This window comes from Bidens hawaiensis, unplaced genomic scaffold (genome assembly GCF_021521415.1).
Source record: "Bidens hawaiensis isolate Kalapana, Puna unplaced genomic scaffold, B.hawaiensis_p1.1 tig00004151_1, whole genome shotgun sequence".
Lineage (NCBI taxonomy): Eukaryota > Viridiplantae > Streptophyta > Magnoliopsida > Asterales > Asteraceae > Bidens > Bidens hawaiensis.
In genome coordinates, this window is record NW_027491246.1 from 1,358,510 (window position 1) to 1,372,616 (window position 14,107).

Here is a 14,107-nt window from a genome sequence, read left to right on the forward strand (position 1 = left end):
GTTCGGTTAATCGTTTGATTGTTATGGATTACGCGTCTATTTGCTTAATCGATAAATTCGTACTGAGGTGTACCTTGTTTTGGCTTAAATGTCACATTATCCCCCCGTTAGAAAATTTTGTCCCCGAAATTTGATTATTCAACTTTGTCTTTGTTTGGAAACAGGTGTGGGTATTTCTTTTTAAATTCGGACTTTCGTTCCCACGTGAATTCGGGTCCCCGTTCTGAATTCCACCGAACTTTGACTAGAGAGATTTTGTTGTGTTTTAATTGTTTTATTTTTCCCTCTAATATTTCCACCGGTTCTTCAATGAAATTTAGTTTTTCGTTTATGTTTAAGTCTTTTAATGGCACGATTTCAGCTTCGTCAGTAAGGCACTTTTTCAGGTTTGAAACGTGAAAGACATCATGAATAGAGCTTAACTCCTGAGGTAATTTCAGTCGGTAGGCTACCAGACCGATTTTAGAAATGACTTCATACGGCCCAATGTATAGCGGAGCTAGTTTACCGGTTTTTCCGAATCGAATGACGCCTTTCCACGGGGATACCTTGAGGAATACTTTATCACCTATTTCAAAGGATAACGGCTTTCTGGGAACATCGGCGTAGCTTTTCTGTCGATCTCTGGAGATTTTCAATTTATTAGAAATTTTACGGATTTTATCGGTGGTTTCTTGAATCAAGTCAGATCGTGTAATTTGGGTATCTCCAACCTCAGTCCAGGACAAGGGTGTTCTACATTTCCGCCCGTACAGCGCTTCATATGGTGCTGCTTGAATGCTACTGTGATAACTTTTATTGTACGAAAATTCAACCAGTGGAAGATGTTGATCCCAGTTCCCACCGAAGTCTAGTATACAAGCGCGAAGCAAATCTTCTAAGGTTTCAATGGTTCGCTCAGATTGACCGTCGGTTTGGGGATGGTAGGCGGTGCTTAGGTTTATTCGGGTTCCCAATGCTTCTTGTACGGCTTGCCATAAACGAGAGGTGAAATGGCTATCACGATCAGAAATAATTGAAACTTATACTAACCTTATAAGGCAACAAAAGTAATAAATATGTGGTTAAAGATTAACGGTTGAGTGCAAAATCAACACACCAAAGTCGAATTACTACTTTAAACACACTTACAAAGTTAAATAAAGGCAGAAAGTTTAAATCAAAAGACTTATATTCACCTTATATGTAAGAAAAGGAATAAGCATTTACTCAAAGATTAATGGCTGAAAAGAAAGCCTTACCTTGTAAGTACGATCCACTTGTCAGAAAGACCAAATCAACACCTTTAAAACCCTTATAGTTGATTTTTTAAGCACAAAACATGAACACAAATAACAGTTAAATCTAAGAGAGATCGAGCAGGTAAGCCGAATGTTTAAAAATATAAGGAATAAAGTATTTCAATGAATGATGATGTTAAAAAATATTTTATTTAATAGAGAAATTTGGACGTCAACTAATTTCTATGATCTTATAATTAGCAGGCCATTATGAAAGATGCATTGGTAAAAATTTGGAAGTCTACATCTGAACTAAATGATTCTAAATTTTTGTAATTTTCCCTACGGGTTGCTTTTAAAGCAGAACCAAATTAGGTATTCGATTTTTATTTTAATAACCTGAATTCGATTCACACCAAATAATAAAAAGATGTTTGTATTTAAGTTTCATCATCAACACAATTTTATTTTAACATAATCTCATAATAAATAATAAATTAATGATAATAGTGTATAAAAAGTAGAAAGTCTATTCAATTGAAAAACAAAAGGAACATACAGTATTTTGAATTTGTTTTCCAGTTACAAAATAGATCTTCTAAAACCTTAACACGCATCACCAGTAAAAATACTAGTAATTCGATCAATGCTCTTGACAAAACCACAAATCCAATTAGAAAGGAGAAAAAAACCCCAATTAATGAGGCTGATTGCCCAAAAGTTTAAATAAAGAAAACAACACGGTCAAATCGGAGGTGACGGAAGCCCAAGGTGATCGACAAAGGACACTGACTAACAGAGAATTACGGTGGCAAAGGAAGATAGGTACCTGATTGAATGTGATAGCTACCCGTAGAGAGGGTAAATATCCAAGAAATAGGAAGAAGAACACAGAAGCTTTGAGGCAATTTTTCTCATATCTCAAATAAAAATTACAATGCTTTAAATAGAAAAAATCCTAAAATGCACTTTATTCTTTTTACTAGGAAACAGGAAACGTGACCTACCTTTACCACTATCTAAATGCATGCATACTAAATCATGGAAACATGGAGTTACTTCCTACTTTAATGCAAGACAGTTACTGACTGGATTCCTTGGTTGACAAGAATGGTTGACTTCACTAATCCAACAAACGAGCTGGGGTTTTGGTGTCTCTTTTGAGCCTGACTGATATGGGCTGGGTTGGGTTTGTATTATGGATCGCATCAACTCCCTTCCCCTGAAATTCAACATTGTCCCCAATGTTTGGAAAATCTGGAAAAACATTGATGAACTCTGAATGAAATTCCTATGTAGCTTCTTCACTTGGTTTCCCATTCCATTTAATCAATAGTTGTCTTCCTTTCTCTGAATCTCGTGAATTAAGAACTGCTTCAGGAGTATATATTGTTTGGCTTGAAACTTCCAGCTCCGTTAATTCGTCAATATCGATCTGATTATCTCTGTGACATTGTTTTAGCAGCGACACATGAAAAACAGGGTGTACCTTTGACCCTTCCGGCAGCTGGAGCTTGTAAGCGACCTTACCAATTCTTTCAACGATTTTGAATGGGCCAAAGTACCGTTTGGAAAGTTTGTTGCATGTTCTCTTCTCCACCGAATTCTACCTATAGTTTTGTAGCTTGAGATAAACCATGTCATTAACTTGAAATTCCTTTTCCTCTCTTTTTTTGTTAGCTTGCTTTGACATGCGACCCTTAGCTTTATTAATGGACTCCTTAAGCAGGGTGATAATTCGCTGGTGTTCGAGCAACGAAGCATCAATCGAACCATTATTTGTATCTCCCGGCCTATAATCATGAATTGAAGTAACTTCTCTGCCATACACCGCCTTAAATGGAATCATGTTGATTGCAGAATGGAAGGTGGTGTTATATGAGAATTCAGCGAGGTACAAGTAACGCTGCCATGTGGACGGTTCTTTGAAAGCCAATGCTCGGAGATAAGATTCCAAACATCGGTTGACGACTTCCAATTGACCATCGGTCTGTGGGGTATAGGCACTTGAGTGCAGAAGTTTAGTACCCACAAGTTTGAATAGTTCAGACCAGAAACGACTTATGAAAATGGGATCACGGTCTGAGACTATTGTTTTTGGTAATCCATGCAACCTGTAAATCTCTCTCATGAACAGTGAAGCCAACGAAATTGTTGTATAATGGGTTGGAAGAGTTATAAAGTGAGCAAACTTTGATAGACGATCAAAAATCACCCATATAACTGTCCTACCTTTGGATAAAGGAAGGTGGATAATAAAATCCATTGAAATCTCTAACCAGGGTGCTTCCGGGGTCGGTAATGGCTATAGTAATCCGAAGGGTTTGTGAGTAGGGTACTTGATTGCTTGACAAACGTGGCATTTCCTAACAAAAGCGGTGACGTCCTTTCGAAGGCCAACCCAAGAGAAAGTTGTTGCAATTCTTTTGGTTGTGGCTGTGATTCCCGAATGCCCTCCCATGAATGATGAATGAAATTCATTTAAAATATGTTCACGTAATGACTTTAATGGTGGTACCATAATGTGATTGTCTCGATAGACAATGCCAACCCGGTCTTTAGTAATCTGCTCAACTAATTGTTTGCCATTCCCATCATTCTTGAAGTAGTTGCGGAGCTCATCTAACCATGTGGCAGTTGGTTGTGAGATTGCAAAACAAAGGTTCAATTCGACCCTACTTAGAGCATCAGCAACGATATTTTCTTTCCCTAGTTTGTAAATAACCTCATAGTCGTATCCCATGAGTTTAGTAGCCCATTTTTGTTGTTCGGGGGTTTGGATGGTTTGGGTTAAAAGGTGTTTCAAACTGTGGTGGTCTGTGTAAACCCGGAATCGGCGACCCAATAAGTATTGACGCCACTTCTTAACTAACTCGGTAATGGCGTATAGTTCTTTTGTATATGTGGATTGCCCTTGCATGGTGGTGCATAATTTATTGCTAAAGAAGGCAATGGGTCGTTTGTTTTGTGACAAAACTGCCCCTATAGCTACACCCGAAGCATCGGTGGTAACATCCAATGGTTTGGTGAAATCTGGAAGGGCTAGGGTGACAAGGTTTTCCATTTTAGACTTAAGAGAAGTGAATGATTCCTGGGCATGGTCATTCCATTGGAAAGTTTTGTTTTTGAGCAGATTGGTTAAGGGAGAGGCAATATCTGCATAGTTGGGAACGAACTTTCGGTAATAACCGGTGAGACCAAGAAAAGCTCATAGGGTTGTGAATGATGAGGGACACGGCCACTGTTGGATGGATTGGATTTTCTCGGGTTCCGGGGCAACCCCTTTGCTAGAGATAATATGACCTAGGAAGGACACTTGGCATGGTATTGATTAGACAACAGGGTGTTAAGAACGAACCGAAGGTGAGCATATTGTTGTTGTAAATCACTGCTATAGATGAGTATATCATCAAAAACAAATGAGGACAAACTTACGAAGAACTGGGCTGAAAAGGTCATTCATTGTGGACTGAAACGTTGAAGGTGCATTAGATAACCCAAAAGGCATTACAAGAACTCGTAATGGCCATCGCTAGTACGAAACGCAGTTTTGTGAATGTCTTTTTCAGCCACACGGATTTGGTGATACCCCGAATTCAAATCTATCTTTGAAAAAATAGTTGCACCATGTAGCTCGTCCAACAACCCATCAATGGTCGGTATAGGAAATTGGTCACGCACTGTGATAGCATTCAACGCTCTATAGTCAACACGGAAACGCCACGTGCCGTTTTTCTTTTTAACAAGGAGGACAGAGGATGAAAACAGGCTTTGGCTAGGACGAATGACACCCGTAGCTAGCATATCAGATATGAGAGTGGTCATTATTTGTTTTTGGAAATGGGGGTATCGGTAGGGTTTGACGTTAACTGTTTGGGTTTCGTTGAGTAGTGGAATGTGATGGTTTTGGGTACGGTTTGGGGGTAGGGTTCTGGCTTCATCGAACAAGTTTTTGAATTGGGTGAGGAGGTTGTAGATTGTGGCATCTGCATTGGAGATTTCTAATGAAGGGGAAGGTGCATGAGGAGGTGAGTAGGCGAGGGTGTGTAGTGAGGCGATAGATCCTTGTTTCATGAGTGCGGATAATGAGCTGGACGAAATATGTTTACTTAATGGTTCACCGATTAAGGTGCAAGCGGTTCAGTCTTTTGTGAATGAGATTTCAGGGATGGAAAAATCTGCTGATAATCGACCAAGGGAACCCAACCAACCGATTCCTAGGATAACATCGGCTCCTTCGACCGGCAATATAAAGAAAGGAACCGTGAATTGTGAGTTTTGAAGTTGGAGTTGCACGTTTGGGCAATAACCTAGGCAGTTAATGTGATCTTCATTTCCCACCATAACAGAAAAGGGTTTAATGGGTTTTGTGGTTAAGTGAAGGTATGATTCAACTCTTGGTTGAATGATGTTATGTGTACTTCCACAATCGATCAAGATGGTGATTGGTTTAGCCGATATGTGACCGGTGATTCGAAGGATTTGAGGTGAGTGGATACCAAAATAGGCAGCATCGGAAAGGGATAGGAATGTAGGCGTTTCTTCGGTGTTGGTTTCTGTTTTGGGTTCTTGAGAATCGTCATGTTCATCATTGTCTACAATTAACATGAATTGCGGCGGTGAACACTTGTGACCAGGAAAGTATTTTTCGGGACACTTGAAACACAAACCATCTTTGCGACGTTGGATTAATGCCTTAGCTGAAAGTTTTGTAAAAGGTAAGCTGTTGGTGTTTTTTTGTGGTGTTGGTAGCAATGGGGCTGCATAGTTTGTTGTTGAAGGTGATGGAATTGATGATGGGGAGGTCACAGTTATGGCAGTGGGCTTAGGGTAGTAGGTTTGTTTGGGTTTAGACAAATATTGGAGTTTTTCTTCAACGAGTTTAGCTAAGGCATAGGCCTGGTGCAAGGTTGTGGGTTTTAAAATTGCCAATTCGTTTTGAATATCGGTACGTAGGCCCGAGATGAAACAATTACGAAGGGTTTGCGGTGAAAGGCCAACGACCGGATTGCTCACACGTTCGAACTCAGTTTGGAAGGCTACTACGGTTAATGTTTGTTTGAGTTTGAAGAGTGCGGCTTCATGATTTTCATAGGAAGATGGACCAAACCTCAATTCCATTTCATGTTTGAAGGCGTTCCATGTTCCAAGCAAGTCGTTATTGGCGAGGGGCTTGTACCATGATAGAGCGTCACCGGTGAAATAGAAAACCGCTAATTCCACACGTTCGTTTACCGGGGTTTGGTAGTAGGAGAAATAGTTTTCTGCTTGAAAAATCCACTCGAGTACGTTGGACCCATCAAATAAGGGTAGGGTGATCTTTGGTTGACGAGGGTGACGATGGTTTGGGTAGCGGTGGCGTATTGGGGAGTGGTGGCGTGGTGGGGAGCGGTTGGGATTTGGAGAGCGGTGGCGTATTGGGGAGCGGTGACAGGGCGGTGTTAGAGTCCCCGACGATTCGGGGGTGATGTGTGTGGTTAACTAGTCGATTTTGGTGGTTAGGTTTTGGGTGGCCTGGATTAAATCAGAGAGTTGAGAAGCTGTTTGGCTGGAGGTGGTGGTTGAAGTGGTGGTGGCTGCAATAAGTTGCGCCAGTTGTTCGGACAAGGTGGGGTTTGGTTCTTCGGTGGATGTTGAGTCTTTGCGAGGAGGCATGGCGGAGGAAGGAACGGGAATGAAAGCACCAATGATAGCTACCCGTAGAGAGGGTAAATCTCCAAGAAATAGGAAGAAGAACACAGAAGCTTTGGGGCATTTTTTCTCATATCTCAAATAAAAATTACAATGCTTTAAATAGAAAAATCCTAGGATGCACTTTATTCATTTTACTAGGAAATAGGAAACGTGACCTACCTTTTCCACTATCTAAATGCATGCATACTAAATCATGGAAACATGGAGTTACTTCCTACTTTAATGCAAGACAGTTACTGACTGGATTCCTTGGTTGACTTCACTAATCCAACAAACGGGCTGGGGTTTTGGTGTCTCTTTTGGGCCGGACTGATATGGGCTGGGTTGGGTTTGTATTATGGATCGCATCAGAATGAGGCGTGTTGGAGCCGAATAGAGCGGTGTCTGAGTTCTATGTTAAAGTGAGAAAGTGATGAAGATGGATGTTCGAGAGGATAGAGATAAGAAGATGTGTGGACAGAATTGAAGGGCTGATAAATAGTTTTGATTGAGTGCGTAAAAATCTGATTTTTAATATATACATAGAATAATGATACATATATGTGAGAAATTGTTTCATTCGATATACGTCACTTTCTAACTTAGTTGGCATGCAATTATTACCATGATTCTAGCATATATGGTAAAAAGTAAAAAACTTTAAGTTTGAGATGTGTTTTTGATGAACTCTAACAATACATCTGTTGTTGATAAGATTATACCGGTTATGTTTGATCCGAATTACACTAATTAACAATATTTACACACAAAAGGCAAATAGCTATTCACCAATAAGATCATCTTTCAATTCTCTTTAACTACTTTTGTAGTCTAATAGGAGAGCTTAACTTCTAGTTGGTCACCTCTGAGTGGGCTCCTGCTGTCTATACAATTTTGTCTTTCCTTTGCAAACCGTATTTGATAATTCTTTTTGGGCACAATGAAAATTTATTTATCCATCAGCAGTGTTTTTTAGGGTGATTTTTAATAGAGATTATGTTTCTTAGGGTGGGCCCATGCGGTCTTTGCATTTTACAATTTTGTCTTACGCTTTGCAAACTCTATTTTGGACGCAATGCAAATTTATTTGTCCATTAGCCTTACAATAGATGTTCTTTCAAGGTCTTTTTTAATAGAGATGATGATGTGGACGGAACACATTTATATATGCATATATATCGAATTTATAACTTATATGTTACACAAGTTTAATTTATGAAGCTTTCTTGTATTCATGTATTTGCATATCCTTAATTACTTTTTATTATTTAGTTATTTATAATTTAAAATTTTATATAAGTTTGATAATAGTTGGTAAATAGCAATACCGTGTTTTGTTTAAAAAATCCTTATTGATTTATTTAGCAAGCAATGAATTATTTTTTTTAAATAAAAATTAGGAGAGAGAAGGAAACACATTTACAACTACACCCAAATAGGTAAATACTTTTCAAAGTACACCAAATTGGTAAATATTTTTTCCATCTACACCTATTTAAGAGAAAAATCTTAAATATGTATTCCAATATGATGATGTTTTTTCAATTTTCACTAAATAATAGTTGACTTATGAGATATATATTTTACTTAAAAGCTGAAAAAGAATCATAAATTGAAATACCAAAATAATAAATAAGCATGTTTTCTCACTAGCAACGCGGGAGATCAATTACTAGTTAACTAGGCTATTGATCTGTGTATGACACGGGTGGAATTCTATAATTTGTGTAACAAACACTCGTAATTTTAAATGAGAAAACAATTGGTGATATATTTTTTGGACGACAAGGTGATGCATATTCGTATTAAAACCAATATGCAAAGAAGTGATTGTTGAACATAAGTATAAATGAAAATAACACTCAGTTTACAATGACTTGAATGATAAATAAAAAATTAAAAATGTAAAATTCATAAACTACTAAACACTTCCTTATAAACCATATTTGTAGTTTTATTTGTAACTTTACCTTCCTTGTCGAATATAAGCATTTTAACACCGTCTCTACTATTCACTCTTGATAAAGCTACATAAAGTTGGCCATGTATAAACACCGGGTCTCGCAGGTAGATGCCAACTCTTGCTAGTGACTGACCTTGACTTTTGTTAATGGTCATTGCAAAACAAACTGCAACTGGAAACTGTCTTCTTTTCAATTTAAACGGAAGTTTCTTATCGGAAGGGGTTAGACCACTACGAGTTATATAAGTTCGATAACCAATATTAGTACCTGAGATAACCTTTACTTCGATAAAACGCTTGCCCAAGTTAATTACTTGCAATCTAGTTCCATTACACAAGCCATTCTTCTGGTCAATATTCCTTAGTAACATTATTGGCACACCGACTTTAAGAACTAATCTATGGTTAGGCATTCCATACATTTTTAAACCATTTAGAAAATCTGGTAACTGTAATGCTGGATCAAAGCCAGGGCCAACACTATCAGACTGATCTATGCTGTCAGAACTGAGGTATTCAACTTCGTCTCCAGGAAACAACGCCAAAAATCGGTCATTAATGTCTTGGACAACCTCATTTAAAGGTGCGAGTATGGCCCTTTCTTTAAAATATGTAATATCATTAAAATTTTCCGATAATGACGGATATACAAAATCAATCAAATCAGAAATTGGGTCTGATGAATCACCAATCAAAAGATCATTCGGTATATCTATAATGGCTTCACCGTCATTTTCACCACCGAGTTTTCCTTCACCAAGTTCCAAAAGCCATTCTGCAAATATCTGAAGATTTTGGTAGCTTCTATATCTGAAGATTGACCCCCTACAGTTAACCTCATGTTTTTGGTTAACCTAAGCACCTTGCGTTTTGACCAAATGTGGGACGAACTAAGTGATGCATTAACAATGTCACTTCGTGATCCATTTTGTAATACTGGTAGGATTTGTCTAAAATCACCCCCAAAAACAATAACTTTCCCCCCAAATACATTTTGACAACTATTACGGTTGGCACCTTTAAAAATGTCTTTTAAAGTCCTATTCAAGGCTTCAAAAGCATGTTTATGTATCATAGGAGCCTCGTCCCAGATAATATGATCTGTTTTCTTCATTAGGTTGCAAATATCTGGATTTCTTGTTATTGAACATGTAGAGTCCTCCGTCAAATTTATAGGAATTAAAAATCTAGAGTGGGCTGTTTGACCTCCCTCTAGTAACAAAGATGCTATACCGCTAGAGGCAACGTTTAAAACTATTTTACCTTTAGATCTTATGGAAGCCGATAGCGTCTTCCATAGAAAAGTTTTTCCCGTTCCACCATAACCATACACAAAGAAAACACCCCCCTTATTTACATGAACTGCTTCCATTATTTCATTATAGACATCACGTTGCTCATCTGTTAATGAAACAAAGAGTCGTTCAAACTCACCTGTCATAACAGTTGTATCATACGCTAGCTCCTCGTTCATAAACCGATTCGTTGATGCAGATATAGAATCCTCATCAGGAAATGGCATTGTAGGAAAACAACGTAGAGTAGAATTATTTCGAAGCAGGAAGTTTTGAATTTCAAGTAACGCCAGGTTCTTTAGCTGTGAGTCTGAAAGTACCAAATCTGTAAGGTATCAAAAAAGGTTGAAAGTTAATATTTTTTTCATGAAATTGGTTAGTGAGGTAAAGAATAAAAAAAACATAATAAAGTAAAATTAATTCCATACCTTTATTTTTCTGCTCGATTTGTTGTTTGTAAAGAATGCCGTCAATTAAATACTGCCAACTCTTTTTCCATACATCTTCTGGTCTAGATACACTGTAAGTGATTAACATGGTAGCAAATAAAATTCTCAGGTAGTAACCGCCTCTTCAATAGCGTCTATGTACTCATTGTCATCGTCTAGTAAACCTCTTTTGTAACACGCATCTCGATAAGTAGCACACACTTCACCATCAACTGTACGAATATCTTCAAAGCATGTAGGGCCTCTAACCTTGTTTAACAGAATTCTTAGGTAATATGCTTCATTGAAAGCTGGAGGAACATGATGAACTCGTCCAATAGAGAAACTTCGTTTGCGAAGCTCTCAAGCGTGTTTATCCTGCTTCCAAACAAATTTTGTTGGAAACTCGGCGTATGTTAGAGTTCGGGCAACATCATATTTTTTATTACACTCCATCCAACCTGAAAAACGTAAGGAGCCAACACTCGTTTTGTTTAGAGCATCTTCTACATCATCGTCGTCTTCAAACACAAGAGTTTGTTGGCCAGGTAAATGAAACGGAAGTCTAGTAACAGAAGGAGTTCTATAATTGACTTCAAAAGAAAAAATTCTCCAAGCAGCCTCACATGCAGATACATATCTGCAATCATAAAACGCCTTAACTTCGTCTACTACCTCATCTTGATTATGACTATTGTCTTGTACAAGTGATATTGTAGCACGGTCCGGCCATTTATTAATGTACTTAAACAAATACTTTATCGAACCTTCTTGATTACACCATTCAACATTGATATGGGCTTGATATTTTTTTAACAATTTCTTGTTATATGGTACAACATTCCTGTTGTCTAAATTTACCGAAGACTTGACAACAACGTTACCCGAATCTCTTCTTCGATAAATAGGAAACCCATTAGAATCAATAGATGTCTGATCGTGGAATTTGAACACAAGTTATCCACCATGCAAGAGCATTTAGGGTTAGCAGCACCACAAGGACCATGCATCATGTGGTCGCTTACCAACAAACACAACTCCTGATCTTCAACCTTATCTGGAATCTCCGTGGATATAAATTTGTCTATATTTTCAGGATAATGAATCTTGTCATCGGAATGCAAGAATAGGCAAATGTGTGCATCGGGCAATCCGCGTTTCTGAAACTCAATAGTGTAAACAGCTGCATATGACAAGTAGTAGTAGATTAGATAAGTTACTAAATAATAATATAAAAACAATAAGCTTATAGGTTAGAGTAACATCATTTTCAAAAATGGTAGTGCACACTAATATTTAAAAAAGATGCATTAATGTGTTGAAAACACACAATTACCTGCTTGCAGCTTTCCAAACAACGCTTTATCCTTCAAGTCTTTTATTAAGGAATCAAGCTTCATCTTGAATAACCTACATAATATATCAGACCTGTCTTCGGCCCTTCGATTTTTGTTACGTAAAAATCGTTTGACTTCGGGCCAATTTGGATTACATTGGTTATAAAAAAATCAGGATAACCAAACCATCTGCATATTGTCATTGCATCAAGATAATTCTGCATCATATATCTAGCACCTCCGGTAAATGAAGACGGTAAAAAAATACGTTGTCCAGCAGCAGAAACATCGGATGTTCCAGCAGAATGTATGTTTCGTAGGTTTTCATAAGTATCAGACCTAAGATTTTTTTGTTGTGTCCGTACGTAATACAACCGTTCTCTATCATTGTGTATCCATCTACCAACAGTTGTTGAGTTAGTCTTCCACCATTTAAAATCAATGAGTAAGTATCTGGCCTTTCTTGAAATCTGTATGCAAAGAACTCACGCATCGTGCACTTCTTGCGCTTGGGTTTTGTCGAACCCAGAAGTTGACGATGAGGTATGTCAACTCTATAACCATCATCACCATATGGGAAAAATATATGATACTGAAGAGGAAGATAGGAAGGGTGTAGCTCACTTATACATTTCAAAGATCCACCTTGTGTCGTCACAATTATATCTCGTTTATCTATGGCGTCACCAATATCGCCTACGATTAACGCAGCGACTTCAGAAGTTGTTGGGAGATTGTACGTCCTTGCATCTTTTTGCCTTGTTCCAATTGTTTTCAACTCTGGATTTTGTTGAAAACAATCCCTTACCATCCGATAACTTTGAACCAATGGATTATGAGAATCCAACATCGTCTTCAAGTAATGAATTATTTGGTTATCTAGCAATTCATTATTGGATTCTGTGTCGCTGCATAACAAAATGGTTACGGATTAAAAATAATTTTATAAAACAACCCTAAATTTTAGGTTGTTCATAATAAATAGGTATGTAAACTAATAAACACTTGATGTTACGTATCGGAAAATGGCCTGTCTGTTTGATATTTCATTTTCAGTATCGTAAATGTATTGTTGAGAGAACCGTGGTTTTTGTCCAGGCATAGGAAGAAGGCTTCCCAAGGAATGATAGTTCTCTCCACCAAGCCTAAAAACGTATGGTGCATTTCCTCTATTAACAGAATTATCAATCTTGCCACCAAGAGACGTAAACGAAAACATGGAATTATAGCGTCTTATGTTTTTCATAAAAAACTTGCTTGTACTATCATGACCAAGAAACATCTTTACATAACTCATTGGTGGCGACTTAAGCTCTGGAAGTTGTGCATCCCCATTACTACAACAAAGCGGGTAACTTGTAATCCCATTGTTTGTTTTGCCTCTGCTGGTCTCAGATTTCCATAATAATGCGTTGTAGGTTTCACACATGTATGTCTGCAAACCATGATCTAAATAGTCTGGTAAATAAAAAATAGCACAACTTATTACTATATCGACTAAAAGGAATGTAATACAATATTAACCAAAATATTGTATTAATATTTTAATACACACCTTTAGATACTCCTTTGTAGATGTCGACATAATCATATTGAGCGTCAAATGAATGAAATTCACTTAAGTTAGCCATGCGTATGGGTGAAAAAGTAGGCAAGTTTCTGAGATATGTGCGATGTGTGGACGAGGACTGAACATTGAACGTACTTGCAGTGGACGATGTTGCAAGATTTGAAAAAATTGATAAACCCATAAAACTTTGTTTCATAACGTTTGACAATGGTGTCAAATGATAAGAAGATGAAACATTAGCACCTAAAAAACAAAAGTAGTAATTAAAAGAAAAAAATAATTCATTGATAGTAATATAGCCACATATGTATTAGAAAAAAAATCTCATGTGTGTAAATAAAAGATGATTTGTAATAACATTACCTACTGATGTAATGCTTTCCTGGAAATTTGTATTATAATGAGTATTGGTGTTTCGGCTTTCTTCTAATGGTAAAATCCGATGTGGTTGGTTATTCACTGAGTAGCTTTGTAATGTGCTGGTAGGACAATCTTCATATTATTAATTAATTACAACTTTGTACAAAATAAGAATCAATAATGTATGAAAACATAAAGTGAATAGTAGACGAAAAAATTTTGGACGAATATAATAAAACTTAGTCGTTACCGTTTGATGTG

At 37.4% G+C, this 14,107-nt stretch overlaps 2 protein-coding genes across 2 annotated transcripts; both read right to left on the reverse strand.

The window, feature by feature from the left end:
- Positions 1-6,701: 6,701 nt before the first annotated feature.
- Positions 6,702-10,688, reverse strand: LOC143625623 (uncharacterized). Its single transcript, XM_077095908.1, has 4 exons — positions 10,580-10,688; positions 9,711-10,476; positions 9,171-9,666; positions 6,702-6,980 (listed from the first exon to the last, which is right to left on the reverse strand). Exons 1-4 carry the CDS (start codon positions 10,686-10,688, stop codon positions 6,702-6,704), a joined length of 1,650 nt encoding a protein of 549 aa, XP_076952023.1.
- Positions 10,689-10,705: 17 nt separating this feature from the next.
- Positions 10,706-13,547, reverse strand: LOC143625625 (uncharacterized). The gene is made up of 8 exons (XM_077095909.1): positions 13,472-13,547; positions 12,999-13,374; positions 12,375-12,824; positions 12,103-12,255; positions 11,916-11,989; positions 11,605-11,798; positions 11,063-11,512; positions 10,706-10,849 (listed from the first exon to the last, which is right to left on the reverse strand). Exons 1-8 carry the CDS (start codon positions 13,545-13,547, stop codon positions 10,706-10,708), a joined length of 1,917 nt encoding a protein of 638 aa, XP_076952024.1.
- Between the last annotated feature and the right edge of the window lie 560 nt (positions 13,548-14,107).

Coding starts and splice junctions, on each gene's coding strand:
- LOC143625623 (XM_077095908.1), bottom strand. CDS start 10,688: ATGTTAATCACTTACAGTGTATCTAGACCAGAAGATGTATGGAAAAAG. Junction 10,477..10,579: donor AATCGAGCAGAAAAATAAAG/GTATGGAATTAA, acceptor GATACCTTACAG/ATTTGGTACTTTCAGACTCA. Junction 9,667..9,710: donor TCAAAACGCAAGGTGCTTAG/GTTAACCAAAAA, acceptor GTCAATCTTCAG/ATATAGAAGCTACCAAAATC.
- LOC143625625 (XM_077095909.1), bottom strand. CDS start 13,547: ATGGCTAACTTAAGTGAATTTCATTCATTTGACGCTCAATATGATTAT. Junction 11,799..11,915: donor GTTTGGAAAGCTGCAAGCAG/GTAATTGTGTGT, acceptor ATTATTATTTAG/TAACTTATCTAATCTACTAC. Junction 10,850..11,062: donor ATGCTCTAAACAAAACGAGT/GTTGGCTCCTTA, acceptor CTGTTAAACAAG/GTTAGAGGCCCTACATGCTT.